The sequence below is a fragment of the Labrus mixtus genome, chromosome 4, assembly GCF_963584025.1.
Source record: "Labrus mixtus chromosome 4, fLabMix1.1, whole genome shotgun sequence".
Classification (NCBI taxonomy): domain Eukaryota; kingdom Metazoa; phylum Chordata; class Actinopteri; order Labriformes; family Labridae; genus Labrus; species Labrus mixtus.
Window position 1 is genome coordinate 2243170 of NC_083615.1, and position 20571 is coordinate 2263740.

At 38.6% G+C, this 20571-nt stretch overlaps 1 protein-coding gene across 3 annotated transcripts in view; it reads left to right on the top strand.

Annotated features, from left to right (window-relative positions):
* The first annotated feature begins 2255 nt into the window (after positions 1-2255).
* The window catches only part of LOC132972340 (serine/threonine-protein kinase WNK1-like), a 29255-nt gene continuing 10939 nt past the window's right edge, over positions 2256-20571 (top strand). For 2 of the 3 annotated variants that reach the window (XM_061035097.1, XM_061035099.1), the window contains exons 1-11: positions 2256-2439; positions 4440-5689; positions 14185-14357; positions 14739-14959; positions 16604-16761; positions 17980-18068; positions 18160-18379; positions 18501-18602; positions 19170-19563; positions 19667-19818; positions 20096-20179. In XM_061035097.1, the coding sequence (XP_060891080.1) occupies positions 4898-5689; positions 14185-14357; positions 14739-14959; positions 16604-16761; positions 17980-18068; positions 18160-18379; positions 18501-18602; positions 19170-19563; positions 19667-19818; positions 20096-20179 (2385 nt within the window). In that variant the 5' untranslated portion in view covers positions 2256-2439; positions 4440-4897. Of the gene's footprint in view, positions 2440-2792; positions 3100-4439; positions 5690-14184; positions 14358-14738; positions 14960-16603; positions 16762-17979; positions 18069-18159; positions 18380-18500; positions 18603-19169; positions 19564-19666; positions 19819-20095; positions 20180-20571 lie in introns of those variants that run through there. The other variant, XM_061035098.1, reaches the window with a different exon arrangement.

The following is a 20571-nucleotide window of genomic DNA, read 5'->3' on the forward strand; positions in this document are numbered from 1 at the left end:
TTAGTAGGCACTAATCATCATCATCATCATCAACTTTTATTATTAGACTCAAGGTCCATTTTAAAAGACATACAATATAAAAAATAGACAACAGACATATACATTAGAATAAAAACATTCCCGCCTCTTATAAAAGGCACTTACACCAATGTCTCCAAAGGTATGACTGGTAGCGTACTGCACTATAACTTGGGTTCGAGCAGCATTATAATTACATTCTTTGAGTCATTCAAGCGACCAATAAATCTGTACATAAGATTCCTCAATAAAGCTTGTAAGGTGTTAACTCCTGCATTCACAAATAGCTCACTTGCACTCCTCCACCTTGACGTTTTAAGTAAGATCCTAAAACAATCATTGTAAGCAACCTGAAGTCTGTGCATACTTGATTTTTTGAACTTACCCCATAAGGGGGCAGTATACAGGGGAGTGCAATATGCTCTGAAGAGACATATCTTTACATGATCAGAACACATCACATGACATTTTCTTGCCAACATATTGGCTTGGGCATATAATGTACGACACTGTCTAAAAATGTTGTCATCGTCAGACATTTGATCTGTTATAAAGTGCCCGAGGTATAATGTGAATAGATGTTTTGACCTAAATGTTGAATAGATCACTCTTAAGCTTACAATATGAATTACACTTTTATTTTAAACATATTTTGTGTTGCGCAATGTGGTCTATAATTTGTGTGAAAAATTATTTAAGGTGTCGTCTTTGAGGATGTTATGTCAACAAATACCAGCAGGGGGCGGTGCTTGCATGTGAGAAAATGGTATCCGTGATCTGGTAGCTACAATCAAGGTATGATGGTCTTCATTATATTTGTCACAGAATACTTTATTTTCCTTTTTACTCTCATTTGCATTCTGAACACGTCTGTAAAAAGAGAGCAGAGGCCCTGGAGACTTACTTTTGAGACAACAATAATACTCACTTAATATATCAATACCTTCCTATTTGTTTTTAGTTAATATTGTACAATGAGTCAGTATCCTTTTAGTTATTTTTGTCTGGTTGTCATTCTAGTGCACTCTTTTCCATTCAATCCAAAATAGATAATTTGTTGCCAAGTAGAGACAGACAAATTAAACAAATTATTACACAAATTTGAATGGTTTTCCAGTACAGTGTAGATATTATTGCTGAATAATGTTTTTTTGTGTTTTGTTTTTGTAAAAGTTTAACAGATGAGTGTTCCGTTGGTTAGATCTTCAAAAATTCAATAACTTCTTAAGCAATGTTGTAAAATGTGAAATGTGTAAATAAAATGTATTATTGTTAAAAGGTCATTTCTGTTTTACATTTCACTTCATACTGTTATCTACGTTACAACAAACTTCAAATATACCCTTGAAATCTGACATTTATTCGTTTATGGCATCATGGTAATGAAGAAATGTTTTCTGATTCAATATTCTTAAGTGTATATATTCAAAACTGATTTTTTAGTGTTTTGTTAATGTACGCAATCATAAGAAAATCAGAAACAAAACGGAAGCCATGAAGGTGCTTCAAAGTGCTCTTTTCTGTGTGTTTCGCTGCTGTGAGACTTGGGAAGGAAGTACTTCACCCCACACCTCACAGACTAAATGGACAGTTGACCACCTCACAGTGCAATACAAGTGTGTTAAAAACAAAACAGTGCAATTATATAATGTGAAAAATATGTGTGCAATAACCTCAGGTGCAATAAGAGATGTAGAAAGTAGAGACAAGAAAACATATTTATATTTTCATCTCATTGTACAGTGTTCCCCTTTGTTATTTTTGTGTATCATATCTTTGCTTTAATACAGTGTATAGCTTCTGTACAATTTATTTTTACTTTAACTTTTTTTGTACTTTTCTACTCTTTTATTCTTATAATTCTATTCTATTTTATATATAATTTTAACTTTTATTGTACTTTTCTACTCTTTTTTTCTTATAATGCTATTCTATTTTATATATAATTTTAACTTTTTTGTACTTTTCTACTCTTTTTTTCTTATAATGCTATTATATTTTATATATAATTTTAACTTTTTTTGTACTTTTCTACTCTTTTTTTTATTATAATGCTATTCTATTTTATATATAATTTTAACTTTTTTGTAGGAGCTGACTCTGGGAGAAACGCACAAGAATTCCAATGTACCTGTACTGTCCTGTACCTGTGCAAATGGCAATAAACATCTCTTCTATTCTGTTATGGTTGTGAGGTCATTCTTCACTGGCGCATGCGCATTCGGAAAAAACCCGTTTCTTCGTCAATATGTAGCAACTGCGCCGTTTGCTTGTCAGAGACCACAAATCGCTACTTCGATATTCACCTTCAGCCAAACGTGTGAGGATAATAAAGATACATTCATTCTCTTAACGATGACTTCCCGATGAGGACCATTTGAACCACGGTGGTCGTCAGGTGTGTTGTGGATACGCTATAAGGTAGGTGGATGTCAGCCACCCGGCACTGCTCTACTTTAACCAGGACGTGGAGGGGCTAACTGTTAGCATGCTAACGGACAGCAGCGAGCATACGGCTTTTCAAGCAAGCGACGACTGCGTGTGGTCATCCTGAAATAGTCACTATTTTTATTTAATTGTAAGGTTGCCTAATAAAAAAATAACGTTTCAGATAATGTTCAATTGAACGAGGGTAGCCAGGAGGTGGGTCTAGGTTTTTTTAGGCCATCAGCAAGACCCGCCTAGCTAGCCTTTAGCTACCCTGCTTACCCCTTTACGCAACCGGCGTCATTACGTCATTACGAGGCTAGAGCGCAGCTGAGAACGGCTCGTAACGATAATGACTAAAATGTAAGATGCTGGGAAGTTGTCAATAAAAGTAAATGCTAGTTTAATGTACCAAGTTTAAGTATTGGTTTAATAATATTTACGTTTAAAAAGACATTTGTGTGTTTAGGTTGAATTGCTAACATGACGTGGAGATCATTCACGTTGGCTAACGTTTCACTGGTCAAAGATCGGCTAACAGCTAACTAGCTCCTTGTTAGCTGTCTCTGCTAACAAAGAGCCGTAGCCCTGTATGCTCGCTGTTGCCGTCCCAGAGGGGCTGTGGTCCCTCTTATAAAGGCGGTAAAGAACTAGGTATGTACGACAAGGTTTTCCTTAAAGAAAGATAATTAATTGGCGTTGTCTAATGTGTTGTTTCTCGGGGTGTGATGCTGTTAACGTTACCAGGTTTGGATGTGACATTGGGGGTTTCCTGCAACTGTGGCAGATACTAAGGTCTAGATGGGAAATATCAAATATGCATGTAATTTTAATCCTAAGAGTCAGAAGATTATAACAGATGTCATGAAACACAACTGTAAACTATTGCAAAATAAGTCAAATTAAATGGTGCCAGTCTTTTGCATATACAGTATGCATGTTGCAAGGTTTATATTGCTGTACATATATAAACAACACAACTTCAGAAGGTCAACACTTCTTTTAATTTTTTATATTCAGGTCTAATTACAGATTTTTTTTTCCCTCAACTGTTCATAGGTTCTTGTTTAAATGTCACATATATTTTTATCCCTGTACGGGTTATGTACATTTCTTGTATAAGTCTATTTTTAATTGCACAGTTTAAGTTTGATTCATCTAGGAGTATTCTTTAAATCTTTTTTTTCAGGTTAATATATATGTATTGGGGGGGGGGGGGGGGCATCGATTTTGTGGTTAATTTGTAACAAATGTTTCATGTCATGTACATCTTGTAACCTGCTACTGGATGCTTTGAATTTCCCTCGGGATCAATAAAGTATCTATCTATCTAGCTATCTATCTATCTATCGCTTTAAGTTAAGCTTTATCTTACACAGATAATTGACACAGTTTACCCCGCACAAGTTTTTCCAGACTATTCATCTACCTCTTAGATAGTGGTATACTTATTCTTTTGTGTACTGCTAATGATAACCTGTCATTTAGTTCTACCTCATTATTACCACATGTGAGGTATTTAGAGGTTAGTGTGTCATCCTGGCTGTGGAAGGACGATGCAAATTGAATTTGTGCCACATGAAAAGATGAGTGTCTGTATTAAGAACTTCATTTACATTCAGTAAATGGATTGTAAAATAATTGTGTGCAGCTGACGGAAATATAACATTTTCTGTCTGCATACCTTCAACCACGCTACTTCAAGCAGCTGCCATACACACATGTCTTGTGGCAAGACCGCAAATCTTCTGGGGGGATTTTTATCCTTCTATCAAAGGAATTTGTAAAAGAAAAACTTGATAACCAACTTAAAAAGTGTCTGATACACTGCACTAAGGTTTGTTGGCTGTGATTCCAATGAAAGCATTTAACTTAATGTGTACTGTAAATTCTATGTGTGAACACCTTTGTTGTTGTTTTACTAATCCTGTTGACATTTGACATAAAATAAGTTACTTTGAGACACATGGTTTCCTTTTTTTTCTCTCTTGCAGTGAAAGTGGACTGGGGAAGAATTGGAGTGTCTGGCTGTCCTGCCTTTGCCCACAGTAGGACGTTTGGTTCCCGTTGAAGGCAGTGCATGTGTGTTCCTCAACAGTAATTCCTTATGCTGGTTAGAAGCTGCACCGTGTGTCTTACAGGATGGATGATGTGGACTTAAAGAGACTTGTGTATCTTCATCGGCATTCTGTGTTCAGCTGTGGTATTCAATCTTTTACCATTTACAAGAGAACACCCCCCATCCTACACCTCCAACTCCTGCACTCTATGTGTAAAGATTGTCTTTAGAGACAAGAGAAACGACAGGCTGAGATAGAAGTTGCAAGACTTTCTATCTTTTTTTAAAGCACAGACCATTACTGCTTACATAAGCTTATATGGCAGACATGGAACTACCTTTATTTTAATTTTTCGGTTATTGTACCCCCTTTCTCTTGGTCTGGGTGGTGGGATGTCGGTGAAGCCAGACGACAAAATGGTGAAGTTCCTGGCTCCCCCGCAGAAGAGTGGAAATGGCCCCAGTTCTGGTTCAGATTCGATGGTGAGTGAATGCCGGCCGACAGAAGTGAGACGCCGGCATCACACCATGGAGCGTGACCGATGTAACCCTGAACACCGCTTCCTACGCCGCAGTGTCATCAGTGATTCCAATGCAACAGCATTAGCCCTACCTTTACCCAGCAAGATCCCCATCCCTGCACCTCAAAGGGTTCAGTTACGGGAAGCGGTCCCCCAGCGGCAACAAGCGACTGTCTCCTCTCATTTGCCTAGGGCTGAACCAAGTTCAGCTCATAACGAGGTGTCTGCTGTTAGTGGAGGAGGACAAGAAAGAAAAGATATAAAAATAGCCAAGGTGAACGTAGTGCCTTCAGAGCAGGAGCCTGCCATTGTACAAGATATCTGCGATGGAGAGGTTGTAGTATCAGCCCACTCTTCCCCACGTTTGGGAACAGAAGTGCAGAGTCAAACTGAACCTGAAAGCACCGCTGAGGTGAAGGAACATCATGGAGAAGAAGGGGAGGAAGAAGATAAGTCCGCCAAGGCACGTGCAGAGGCAGAACAGAGAGAAGCGGAGAAAAGGGTTCAGGACGATATTGAGGAGGCAGAAACCAAAGCAGTGGGAACATCACCAGATGGACGTTTCTTAAAGTTCGATATAGAAATTGGACGTGGCTCCTTCAAGACGGTCTACAAAGGCTTGGACACTGAGACCACAGTGGAGGTAGCTTGGTGTGAGCTTCAGGTATGAAATATGGATTTTATTTTATTACTCACTGTAACTTTCTTCATTGCTTTTGCTATCAGTCTATAAAGTCATACAAGTGTTTTCATAAACAGCTCTGAAGGGTCTCTGAAGGTTAATATGCTTGGTAAAGTAGAGTCAAAGGTCTTTCTCCAAACCTTAATTCTAAGCAGATAAGCAAAGAAAACTCCTAATTTCCCATTTTACTTTTTGATGCTGATTATTTTCTGTCTTTTAGCATGATTTTACTAAATAGTGTTATGAATCAGAGCCATCAGTGTTTACCATCACACATTTTAAGGATGGAATTTTTTCCAACTTTAGTTAGGCTGGTTTAAAACTTTAAAGGACAGTATAAAGCGTGGCCATGTTACAAATCCATGTCAGAATATGTGCATACAAAGCCATTTTAATGAAAGCACTCATGGAAATTTCTAGAAAATTTAAGGCTGACTGCCCCTGAAAACTTCCTGAGTTGCTTGTCCAACCATACATTTCTAACAGTAGGAGACTATTCCTCTCTGCCTGGATGGACTGGGATCTGTGTAGTTTGACAAATTCACAATATCAACAAGTGCTGAGTTTGAAAGCACCTGACTGGTATTGGAGGCATACTCAGCTGGTTGGAGAGATGGGTGCTAAAGTGCAACTACTTGGACATCTCTGAGAGTCATATATCATACCTTTAACACTAAAACTAGTTAGAAAAGGAGTGTCTTACATTAAGTGCCAGAAGTTAGCATAGTTTTTTAAGGATGACACTTTAGACAATGTAAATACCTGTTAGTAGATTCAGCTTTAGGTCCTGTTAACACAACTACCAGTTCATCCAAAAAAACGGCAATCTTTTCTTGCGTTTTGGCTCTTCGTCTCTTCAGTGCAAAGTTTTGAAAATGATATAGTTTCAGTCTCTGTGTGGACTGCTAAAACACTGTTCTTCTTAAAATGGGAGCCTTTTCGCACATGCGCATTACGGCTTGAGTCGATAGCCATGCGTGAGTAGATGGACAACGACCCGAATTCTGTTTGTGCTTCTCACACCCAGTTGAAATGGACTCTTTGTAGTATAAGGTCACTTGGAGTAACAACCCCACCTGGTTGTCCGTCCACACAAACATTTGTGTTTTAGCTGTTTGTCTGTTTCCCTCTGTTCCTTGGAAGGAAGACTATTTTGCGCATGTGCAGGTTTTTTTCATTACGAAGCAACTATAGGTCTTGCAAAAAAAAAAAAAAACAGCGTTTTGTAGTCGTTGTAGTCTGCAGAGCCATGTGCATGGCGGTTGTTATCAAAATGTTATTGTCTGAACGTGGCACTTATTTAAAAACTAAAATGAAAATCAACCCTGTTTTCCGAAGCTCGTTGATGTGTAAATGTGTCCTTAGCCTTTTTTCTTGCACTAATTATTTCCAATTTTCACTTTTTACGTGGGAAGATGGAATGGTGTTCAATAAAAAAAAAATGCAACTTTCTTCCTGACATAAAATAAATTACTGTGCCTGTAAAAGTTAAGTTATAATTGAGCAAATCCATGTTAGGAAAAGGTGAGATTAGCTATGTTGGTTACAGTAGCACCTTGAAAAGATCCATTTCCTCAATATATCTTGTGTTTCAATAAATTAAAAAAACTGCTTTAAATGTGCTGCAGACCAATAATAAGTGATAGAAATAATTGTGAAAATAATGTAGCATTGCTGTCGGTCCAGTGAAAGCAGCTCCATGCCCCATAGCAAAGTCTGACCTCATTCACAGTCGTGAATGTTTGCTTTCACTGTCACGCTTTTACCCTGCCATGAGAGGCAAAGGCCTGACACGGCAGCACAGAAAACCAGAGCTCCGCATGCACTGTGGTTTCAGAACAATGTGAAGATTACAGACCCGTGCCCCTCCCCCCTCACACAGAACGAATCAAGCGCATGCTCAGTGCATTCCTGCTCTGAATGCTTGTGTGGATGTAAAATGGGTCACATTCTTCATAGAGGAATCTCCTGTGTGAAGTGCAGAAGACTGGCTTGCCAAGGCCTGCTCCTAAACTGGAAGACCTCCTCACACCCTCTTGACTATCTCCCATTTTCAATGGTTTAAGTCTTTGCAAACCATTTTCAAGAAATACTCACTTTAATATATCAATACCGTCCTATTTGTTTTTAGTTAATGTTGTACAATGAGTCAATATCCTTTTAGTTGTTTTTGTCTGGTTGTCATTCTAGTGCACTCTTTTCCATTCAATCCAAAGTAGATAATAAGTAGTAGAGACAGCTTGGTGAAATGTTAGGTTTATCCAGCCGATGTTGAAGCTTTCATAAAAACTTCCTTTGATAGCATTAATTTGAATTAACTGATATTATGAAGTGGTGGATACTCAAGTTAACAGTCACTTTATTACAGCCATTTATGATTGCCCTTATTGAATAAAAACAGGGCCAATAATCAGTGTTATATCTGACAGGGAACTTTATATTTGGTGTCCCAACACTTTAACTGAGGACCAGTTATAAAAAGGCAAGGGAATATCAAAACCGAAAACCCTCCCTTGTCTTTGTTCTTGTGGTTTTTTTAAAACACCTTAATGGATGAGGGTTAACTGCTTCTCTTTTGAGGATCACATAAACTCATAATAATTACAGTTGAATGAGAACCAGCTTTGTTTTATGGACAGGGTCTGTTCTGAAATACCAACATGTAACCCGACACGCTCACTCCCCTTCATTCCTCTGTCGGCTCCAAAGTTTCAATGATAGAAACTGTTGAGCTACATACTGGATGCTGAAATCCCCTCTCACATGTTTGTTAAAGCTGTCCCATGATCAATCAGGTGCTTCTGTTACAGTTTCCATGTATCACAAGGGCGTGTTTTGGGGAATATAACAGTAATGTTATTCGTTTACTATTAATTGGTCAGTGTCTTTTTTTTCTTTTTTTTTTATGTATTTAATCAAAGCTGTTTTCTCTGAGGAGCTTTTGCCAGCACTGGAGTATATCTTCTACTTTTCTGCTTTGGTTTCATAGAGAATGTAAATATTTTTCTAAAAGCAGACGTATTTCAATCAAAAGTAATTTTAAGAATGTTTTGTTTAGGAGAAAGGAAGTTGATTTACTTGTTTGGTTTCCTGTGGGTTAGGGTACCGGATCAGTGATGCAGAAAGTAATCAGCCTTTACACTTGCTTGCTCAGAGAGAATTTGGTTTCATCTGAAAGCAACAGCAGAGTTTTTGCCTCACATTTGCTAATGTGACAAGTCTGACAGGTTTCCCCTCATCAAATCCTTTAGTGAGACTTAGACAAAATGTAAAGTTTGACCTCCAGGTTCTTGGGGAAAAAAGTGTTTAACATTTAAGAATTTTCAGTGACCACAAAGATTCTACATTTTGGAGAAGATGCTTCACCTGTAAAAAGAAAGATACCACTTCAGGTCTCTTTCCGTTTTTCTTAGTCTTTTGCTTTATGGATGTTCTCTCATGAACTGAAGTGTACAACAGTTTAATGCAACGACAAGTCCTGAAGTAGTTAAAGTTATTTCCTTCTGGACCACAGTGTTGGACTGATGTTCCAACCACTTTACTCTCCTTCCCTCAAGATATCATGGCTTTTCATTTTAGAGTTTAAAGATTGAATGAAATGGCCCTGGCTTTTTTCAGTGTGGCAGGCCATCTGTCCACAATTGTCTTAAGAATTTCCAGGCGTCCACCCTTTTTTTACCAACTCTTGAACCCACACATTTGTCTCGGATCTCATGGTTGCAGGCATGTCTGAACAATAAGTAGGTCACCACAGAGAGGAAGTCGAGAGGGAAAAAAAGGAATAAATTTAGGAGCCTCCCCTTTCTTGCTCACTCATCTATCTTCCACCATGTCATCCTCTGCTCACTTCCTCCACACCTCCTTCCTCTGCAGTACTGCAGCCAAACATTAAAAGTTGAGGAAGAGAACCCAATGCATCCTTTACGTTATGGTAGCGTACTCATCCAGCTGGCTGGTAGGCAGCAGCTGGGAGTGACTCGTGAAAAAAAATATTTTTTTTGCAGTTAATTCCCAAATCCCATTGTCAGCTTTCCTGCAAGACAACATACAACCTGTCAGTGAATGACAAAATCACAAAAATGTTTTTATTGTCTTATTATTGGTGTAAAGAATCCACCAATAAACTAACCTGTCAGTGTTAAGAAGCAATACTTTTTGACTGTTAACCATTGATCGGACAAATAGTCAGTGCTGTATTCTTTGTACATCACAGCTCTCAAAATAGAACAGAAAGATGAACTGACACCATTAACTTAGAAGAGTGAATCTGTGGCCTGTTATGTACTTGAATTATACAGTATGTAGCCTAGATAATATGGTTATTTGTGTCAGTGTAAAGGTTATCACTGACTGAAAAGAGCCCACATTTGATAGACATGACGGGTTGCCCAAAACAGTTGAGAGAAGACATACTCTTTCTCAAATGCCTCAAAAATGTTTTATTTATAATTTAAGATGTTCACATGTACATTTTTTATTCCTTTTTTATTTTGAAACATATAGATGTGTATCCACGTTTTTAAAACCTACATATTTAAATTAATGTATATTTCAAAACCACACATTTTAAACAAGGAAGTTAATTTCTTTCACCATCTAAAATACTCGTGATCAACATTTTTAGTATTTTTTACTTTTTAAACATTTAAATATACATTTAAAATTCATATATAAAAGAGTACAGGCATATCATCTTTTTTATTTTTTTCAACATATTTGTATTAAAGCAAGTTCAAGACATACAGTGCAATTGGGATGCAGTCAACATTTTTTTCCCTTTTTTTCCCCCCATAAACATTCAAAAACCCAGTATCACTTCTCCCTATAAACAACCCTCCCTGTTCAACAAATAGACCTCTTAGTTCAAAGACAAGAATAAAAGTGCAAGAGTGGAAAACTCTCAAAAAAAATACAATAACTAAATAAAGATAAGCGTGAAAAAATAAAAGTACAGGCATATCATCTTCTATCTTCTGTTTTTGTATTACTCTGCTCCTATGTGACGGGTGTATAAATAGCCCTTTTTCTTGCCCAAAACAGTCACAACTGATTTTACTTTATATAGACCACCAGTACATGGCTATTAGAATTGAAGATTCTGATCTATTTTAACCCATAATTGTCTGGATCAGTGCAAGCATGGATCTCTTTGCTTTCTTACCTTTTCAAGGTTGTTGCACCTTGTTGTCTTTTCTACCCTGTACACATGAGATGCTTAGTGACACTGGCAGATGTGGTGTTACCTGGATTTGTCATCATCTGACAACTTCACAAGTGTCAGTGATCTTTGACCTTCCTGTGTTACTGTATCATGGGAATACAGGGCATTTCTGGAGGCATATTAAACTTAATGTGATAAATGCGACAACATTTAAGATGCAGCATGGTACATTTGCCTTCTTGCCCTGTTACCCACATCCAAACCAGAGGGCCCCATCTAGCCCTCAGTGTCAACCTCAGAGTGGACCTCAAAGCAGGGACCTGACAGTGCCAGCCTTTGGCATGATCACAGGCTTTTTTCACTCAGTCAACAACCCTCAGTCTATTTTTAGGGTTGTTGAGTTATTTATGATGGCCTTTGCCTGGAAGCAGTGTTTTCAGCGTTGCTTTGGTGATACTGTATCACAGGCATTAAAATTAATTCCTGCTGGCTAAAAGCATTTCATGTCATGAAGTTGTTCATATTGTATTGGGCTCAGATTGAAAATGGCGTTTTCCCTGTTAATGACTCGTTGTCTGCTCAAAGATGTATACTGGGCTTGGAGAGAAATCTTAGCTGTCTTGTACCTAAAAAATGTTTAATCTCTTTCATTGTTTGGTTGGTAAATCTGTTTGATCTTTTGACTGAGCAATGATAGAAGTGCTTTCAAATGGGATAATGACTCTTGGTTTCACATGAATATCCATGCTTAGGCTTGTTGAGGGCGTGCCACTGTTCTAAAGCAATGAGAGACGTGATTTCAGATAATCGTTGTGCTGACTCTGCAAAGATGTTGAAACCAAGGGCTGCCAAGTCTAGATTTTAGAGATATTACTCACAAGGTTTGAATTGTTGTGAGGGTTAACAATACATCTCTGCATCATTCTCTCACATAACTTGTGGACATTGTGTGTATGTTTACTTTTAACACATACATTTCCACAAGCCCCTCGCTCTATATTATATCCTCACCCAGAGTTTATGATATGGTAGAAATATAGTGGAAGATTGGTGGCAGCACAGCTTTTCCAGTGAGCTGACTCATGAACCCTCTGTCAGATAGAGCTGCTGTTATTCAACTGCAGCTGTTGTTGCCATTTGAGTGCCTGACAGTTTATGTTTCCTAATATACAGTACGGACAATTAAAGACTCTCCATCAAAATAGTATAAAGACTGCAATGGAATCAAAGACCAAAGAAAATATCTGTCAATCAAAAATGTATTTATGGCTTTTATGTTATGCTTTTTTGGTCTGATGTTGGCTTAACTGGTGGTCCACCAAAACCTCCAGAAATCATAATATGTTGGGGTTTATCTAATGGAACAATTATCAGTGAATTTTTAACCATAGCAAGGCAGTATAAGACACATGCTGATAAAAAAAAAAAAACAGTTTCATGTGACAGTCAATAGAAGTGTGATGTGTGTCACATAAGGCCCAACATACGGCATACTATTAAGTAGTGAGAAAGATATGGAATCTGCCCTTGCTTATGTCAAATAATGATTGAAAAATGTTAGAGGGGCAGGTTTTTTGAGCTTTCTCCATTTTCTACCTTCATGTTTGTGTCAAGAATAAAGGTTCTAACTACTTAAATCGTCCTCCCCACAGTTTTAAAGAACTGTCTTTTGATATACATCATACACAATGCATGATCTAACTTTTTATGATCATTTTAGTTTCTTAAGTACTAGTATTGTGTTACTACATGCTTTTACATAAAACACTCCCAGTGGCTCAATAATCTTCTTTCCAGAAATTGAGGCAAATGTCTGTTAAGCAGGTTAATGTTTTATCTTTTTCTAGGGAATGCAGTTTTTCAACTAGTTTGGACTTGTTAAGGGAAGGAATTTGTTGTAAAGGTGATATCGGTTTGTCATGTGCTTCCAGTAAAAAGGCTCGAAGCTCTGAGAATGTGAATGTTGAAGTGGATGTTATGCATGACTTCTCACATGTTGAGCTGAAAGACAAAGTAGAACCACAGTCAAGATCAACACTCTGGAAAGTAGGTTAGTTGGTCCAACTACATTGAGGAGCCTTCATTAAACCCCCATCTTCCATCAGCTTCACTTATTGCCCCCCTGATTCACTGTTTTTCTTTCTTTTAATGATCGTTCCCCAAAAATTCAGATTTTGTTTGGCCTATTTTTTCTCTCACATTAAAACATTTCAACTACAAACTTCAAAAAATACAATCAGCAAAGGCTGTAGCAGTATCAATTAGGATTTTCTCTAAGGTATGTCAGTCACTGGAAACTTGTATATCTCTTGCTGACATACACACAAAGGCAAATGCTCTCCTCTCACAAATGGACTGGATTTCCTGGACAGCCTGGCATGTGTCCAGGTCCCTGGGGGTTTCAAGGGAGGCCTTTAGCTGCATGGTTTGACTGGGCTTGTCTTGCTGGTACGGGTCCGCTGTGAATGTAGGTCATGCAAGGAATTAGTCAGGAAACTTGAGGAGGGTGGCTGTTCACATTCCAGATTTTTTGTTAATACACAGACCCGGCAAAAGGCATTCTTGCCCATGCTTATTTATGTATAATACGTCACCTAAAAAAAATCACTGGTCAAACAATGGAACCAGCTCTGCATTCTTTTTGCTTTAAAATATCAACAAACTTTTCAGCTGCCATACTTAGTGACTTTATTACTTTGTCAAGACAACGGGCTATGTTGGCATCAAACCAAATACAGTGGTTAGGGATGTCTATCAGTTTGACTTTTCATTAGAGGCTAGCACTGTTCATATTGTTAATAATGATACATGTGTTTTTATCTTAAGAGAAGGAATCAAGCCCGAATTATCTTCTATTTTAAATAGTCAATTTTCATGCATTTCACATTTTTTATAATACTACAAAATGGGGTTTCGACATTTAAACACATAACAAATATGTATATTGATAATGTCAGATATGGTGATTATTTGGTTATGTTATCTCCACATTGTTTTAACTTTTTCCAGACTAGTGTCCCGGTTAAGATGAATGTAGCATGTGCAAAATCGTAAATGGCAAAAGAGATTTAGCAGTTTCATTAGGTGCACAAAGCTTGATCTATTTAACCTATAAGCCCCTGCGGAAATGTAGCAGATCTTTTTTTTTTTTTATCATTTTGATTTTCTTATCTAGTAAAAATAACAGATATTTGTGCTTTAATGTGTGTATTGTGCAATTTTGCTGTTAAGATAAAACTTACCTCACATTTAATCCTTAAAATGCAATGTGCAGTTCTCCAAATAAAACTCTTCTTACTTACTTTGTCCCCTGCAGGATCGTAAGCTATCAAAGACAGAGAGGCAGCGCTTTAAGGAGGAAGCAGGGATGTTAAACGGACTACAGCATCCCAACATTGTGCGCTTTTACGACTCCTGGGAGGGACCGTCCAAAGGCAGGAAGTGCATTGTACTGGTCACTGAGCTCATGACTTCTGGCACTCTGAAAACGTAGGTTTCAATCTTGGCAGCCCTAACACACATTGATACAGACATCAGAAAAGTTCTATTCACTATGTCTGTAGAGGTTTAACTTAAAGGATCATCCAGACTGTTTATCACCAATATTCTGACCAATGTTTGTCTCACATTGGGAAAGCAAAATATCTTTGAATGTTGTATTAACTGGCAATGCAATTACATTTTTCAGAATGTTATAACCTTTGATCATTTTTTGTTTTTTAAAACAATTGTAATTCAACACTTGCTCATTTGCTCATAAGGTGCTTTTATAGAGACTTGTACTTGGTTAAACAACAAGTTTCATGCCTTAATTGATAATTATTTCTCACTTTCATTCTTTAAATTATTATCATTTGTAATCTCTTGCAGATATCTCAAGCGGTTCAAGGTGATGAAAATTAAAGTGCTGCGTAGCTGGTGTAGACAAATCCTCAAGGGACTTCACTTCCTTCATACACGAGCTCCCCCCATAATCCACAGGGACCTTAAGTGCGACAACATTTTCATCACAGGGCCGACAGGATCCGTCAAGATTGGAGACTTGGGACTTGCCACCCTAAAGCGTGCATCATTTGCCAAGAGTGTAATAGGTACGACTCCGATGCCATTTCTACCTCTTTCACCCTGGCCTGCTGTGGGGCAGTGCCTTGTATAAGGTTATGTGTTGTGTTGAAAATGAATGTGTTTTAAAAGAGTGTCATTTCCCTGATGGTGTGGTTCAAAAACAGACCACAGCGTTTCAGCTGTCTCTCAAACCACAGCTCAAATGGAGGCCAAATATTGTGGTTATCTAAGTCCGATAACTGCAAGGCTTTCTCTCTTTTCACTTACACAGTAACTCTAGTAGTATCAAGTTTGGTCACTGTACAGAATATTTCTGTTCTATGTTTCTCCAAAAAGAGAGGGTCTTTTTTTTTCCAGGCATCTACTCACTGTAAGTAGCGCCTTTCTCTTACTGTTAAATATTAATATCATCATTATAATAGTTGTCATGCCTTCTTTCAGGCTCACTTGGCCATGGCTTAAGGCATGGCCTTGGCTTTTTGTCTTAGACTGGTCTTTGTTCTGTGGTTTGGAAATATGTGGTCTGTTTGCAAGTTATACCGAAAAATGTTTAACGTCTCTTTCTATGGGTTTGCCTCAACAGGTTTTTTTTTCTAGTGTGTGTCTCTTACTGTCTTTTAAGATATTTCAGGACATCAGAATCTTTATGCTCCATCTTTGTGTCCAGGGAGCAGCCCCCCCCCCCACCCCCCTTTCTCTTTGTCAGCCTTTTTCCTTGTTTTCTTTTTGTTTTATATTTTTATCTGATTTGATTTTTTTTTTTCACATTCTTGGGTATGTTTTTAAAATGTAGGCTCTAGCCTCAGCTGTGCCCCATTCTGCTGTTTGGAATGAATAGGGTACTGCTGGTCATTGAGTAAGTATGAACTTGTAAGGGCCTGGTAAGTCCGACAGTGTGTTGTAACACATCAATATCAAAAACATTTACAATTGAATAACAGAATGAGTTTTTCTGTGTAAGACCTGAGATTTTAAGTTAAAAAAAAAAGTTCACTTAATAGAACAATGCTGATGTGCATAGACACACTGCTGAGTAGAGTAACTAGCTATGGGACCTGCTTCTCTCAGCCTTGACTGTAACACTTTCACCTCGCAGGTCAAGAGGAGAAGGTAAGTCATGCTTCAAAAGGTGAGTGTACAATGAAAGAAAATGTCTTATGTGGTTGTCAGGTCTTGACAAAACGTATTTCCATAGCTAGTCATATTACTCCAGCACAGATCATTGGCATCCCTTTGTTCAAACTGGGTTTTGGAATTATTCTCAAGTGCCTTAATTAAATCGTTTTTACCCCAAAATGCAAATAACATTAATACTTACCAACAAGTGTGTTCTGCACATTGGCTCCCTCAGTTGTTGTACATGTAAAGGTCTTACACAGACAAACACGTGCTCTCTTTTCTGCAGTCTAACTGAGCCCAGCTTCTCCCTCCTTTTTTGTTTTCTGTCTCTTTTTTGCTTTCCTTCCCCTTTTCTTTTTTTTCTTCTCTCTCTCCTCACCTTTCACCTCACAGGTTCTACTGCAGGAGGTGTTCAACAGGCTGATCACTCTACTCATCCTCCTCTTCCTCAACCCCTCACGGGTTAGAGGAGCAGAGGGACTGTGGGTAGTGAGAAGCCTACTCAATCAGTAAGGGGGTTCGAGAGTTCTGAAAAGTTGTTTTGATTTAAGGTACCCCTGAGTTCATGGCGCCTGAGATGTATGAGGAGAAGTACGACGAGTCAGTGGATGTGTATGCCTTTGGAATGTGCATGCTGGAGATGGCCACCTCAGAGTACCCTTACTCAGAGTGCCAGAATGCTGCACAGATCTACCGCAGAGTTACCAGTGTAAGTCCACTTTTCAACCCTCGATTTCACCCCTCTGACCCTGCCTTCACATTTTCCAATGTGCCAAGAAGGCTTGTGTACCATTCTGGAGTGGTGTTATACCCCTGCTGACAGCTCTTTACCAACTTTATATTACATTTCCATCTTTAACTATTGTTTTTCCACTCCTTGTGTGTCTTTCTGTATCTCATCCAAAAATCATCCAAAGCTAAATATTCACACAATCAACATTCACAATCTTCACTTCAGCTTGTTCTGTTTTGAGAAAGTCTGTATGTTGGTTTAGCATGTAGCCTTGATAAGTGATAAGGTGCTGAACTAGCACAGTCCTGCTTAAGTCCTTTATGACGCCAGAAGAGCAGTAGCTAATAAAAAAACATTAGACATATTTATAGTCTTATTCATGCAGCTCATACTGACTCACTTTTGAAATGCATAGTCGCTGATGTGATTCATGCTTTGCAATTACACGCCTTGTAGATAAAGAGGTTTAACCTGTTCCTAGACTGTTATCTACAACATGTGACTTGAAATCTATACCATTAACCTCAGTTTATTATTAACTGCAAAGTACAAATACTGAAGTCCCTGCCACATCATTTTGTTCTGGGTTTTTCCGTTTGCCCCTATACTGTAAATCATGCCTTCTAAGCGCTCTCTATAATCCACAAATAGCTCACAGTTGTGACTCAGTGAAGAAACAGAGTGCTATTGTCGAGTTGAGTCTGCGTTTAGGTTGTGTCACATGCCCAGGTTTTTACAGTATTACGCCTTTGGGATGTTAGCTGTAGCTGCAGCTCAGCTGTTTGGCTTCATCGTCCATTTTCCTGTAGCAGCATGCACTTTTCTCCTGTCATTGACTCACTTCATCCCTCTCTCTTTCTCTCCCATTACTGACGTACTTCATTTTTGTAGATGCCACCAGGTAGAACAAATCCCCCTTTTATAATATTAAATATTTGTTTCGGAGCTTCATTTCTTTGAAGGAACTCCCTCCTCTTCATACTGTGACCTTTTTTTTTTAGATAATCTTAAAAACAAAATGGACAAAGGATGTTAGTTTTAAGGTTTTTGGTTATTTCTGTTTTTTGTTATACAAACATAGAGTTTCTAAGCTGGAAAAAATACAACATGTCATGAATTAGTTTCCAAAAAATAAAATAAGAGGTCATATAGGAAGGAGAATGTTTCTCATCGAGTTCTCTGTGTTTCATGTAGGGTGTGAAGCCGGGCAGCTTCGACAAGGTGGCCATTCCTGAAGTGAAGGAGATCATCGAGGGATGTATTCGCCAGAACAAGGATGAAAGGTCTTTAAAGTTATGTTTGTATTTATCAGGTTTTATTATAGACTAGAAATGATGTATTTACACACTTTGTTTTTTTTGTTTCGCAATTTAGGTACTCGATTAAGGACCTTCTGAACCACGCCTTCTTCCAGGAGGACACAGGGGTGCGTGTGGAGTTGGCAGAAGAGGATGATGGAGAGATGGAAGCTATCAAGCTGTGGCTGAGAATTGAGGATGTAAAGAAACTGAAGGGAAAATACAAAGACAACGAAGCTATCGAGTTTTCTTTTGACCTCAACAAAGACGTCCCAGAAGTTGTGGCTCAGGAAATGGTGAATTTAACATTTGATGATTTAAAGATACAGAGCCCCATTAATCTTAATAAGTTAGTTTTAAACTTTCCTTTTTTAAATATTCAACATATTAATAGTATGAAATGTGCTTGTGCCCCAGGTGGAGTCTGGTTATGTGTTTGAAGGTGACCACAAGACCATTGCAAAGGCCATCAAGGACAGGGTGTCTCTTATCAGTCGCAAGAGAGCACAGCGACAGCAGGTGTGTCCATGTACCCCATTGTACATCTTATTTCTTTGTTCACTTTTTGCTTCAGTAAATCACCTGAGTTCTTAATTTCAGTTGTTGTATTTGTGTACATTTGCTGTGAAGTTCAGATGTTGTCAGCCGTTACTCTGTGTGAGGATTTGAATGCATTTTAGGGCTGTGCAATATATCGAGTTTTTAAGATATATCGATATATTTTCAAACAAGATATAGGGTAAGACAATATCGTTAATATGGATATAGTTTATGTTGCATTAAAATAACGTTATAGAGGTGCCAGGTCACTTTTTTCTCATCTCTGATGATGACTGACTGTCTCTCCCTCTTAACCCTGCTCCTCCTCTCTCTGTCTTTTATTGTATTTAAGGAACATTTTTATTTTATTTACTTATTTATTACTTTTTAAATTCACAAAGGTAGTTTATTTTCCATGTGTTTTCACTGTTAATAAAACACATATCGATATATATCGAGTATCGCCATTCAGCTAAACAATATCAAGATATGAGTTTTGGTCCATGTCGCCCAGCCCTAATGCATTTGCTGCCAACTGTCATGCAGGTGAGAGAAGATCAGCAGAAGAGAATTCTGGAGGAGGAACAGCAGAGTCAGATTCCACCTGCACAGCCAACAGGCCAGCTGACGAGCACAGAGGTGCCCCACCCCCAGCCCATTCCCCAGCCCATTCCCCAGCCCATTCCACAGTCTACTTATGTCCCCCCGCAACCAACCCAACACAGCCCACAGATATCTGCCCAACCTGCGTCTCAACAAAGCCTTCCGAGCGCAAACTACAGCACTCCGCAATCGACCCAGCTGACTGGCATGCCACAGGGGGTCCCTTATGTCCCCCACTCAACGGGGCAAGTTCCAGCTTCAGTTCAGGGTCAGAGTGTGGCCCCCGTACAGCCAGAGTCAGAGGAGCCTGAGACTGACCAACCTCACCACACTGGAGGTGTGGAGTCACAATCATTTATAGTCAAGCACATACTTATCTACTGCATGTTTGATTTTCTTAAATTAAACACCATCTCCCTCTCCTACATCAACTCACATAGGAGACAGACTGCCTGGTTCCTCCGTCCTTCATGAAACCCAGCCTCCTCAGACTGGAATACCGTTTAACCCCTCTCCAAGTCAACACCATCAGCCCCAGGTGTCCGGCCCCCTGTCACAAAATGACCAAACGCAACAGCAGCAGTTGTCAGTGGTGAGTCTTTTTTTAGAGAAATATGAAATCAATTTTTTTGGCATTACCCAATTATATGGTCTCCTCATAAAAAGCTATAAAAATTAAAATATACAGAATATGTGTTTATTTTTTGGTGAATTTTGTCCCCTGTTATTTCTCAGTTTGAGGTGCTTAATTCCCCTTTCACTACTTAACTGAAAACTCAATTTTTAGCCAGGGGACATAGTAGCCTGCATGCTGCTTTCTAAGCATAATTTACACCACGTGTTGTTTTTTTCCCTGTTTGGCAAACAAGGTTCAACCACAGATACAAGCTGCACAACTTGAAGTTGTTCCAGTTGCACCCAGTGGCCAGTCTGTTCCAGCAGCCACGCCACAGGTAAACATTGTTCTGCAACTGTCACTTTACTCCATGGGAGAGCTTTTGTTTAACTGTACTCAAGAAGTGTAAATATGTTGCCACAACATATCTACTAATAATTACCTGAGGTTGTACTGAACACACCCTGAATTCACTTTAATAGCACCGCAACAAATGTGAACTTCAACCGTTCACGGTCAGCATAGACCTGATTTTCAGAGGGCGTAAACTTAAACATCAAAAGGCATTTGTTCTCCACTTCAGGCAGCTGTGTTGAAAGCAGCTGATGAAGCTGTTCCCAGTCCCAAGTTTTCCCAGACACTTCTGTTATATCTTAAATTATTAGTTTGCTTTTCTTTTGACCTTTTTTCAAGCTACCCTCTCTTACCCTGTGCTATGTTTTGTTTCTT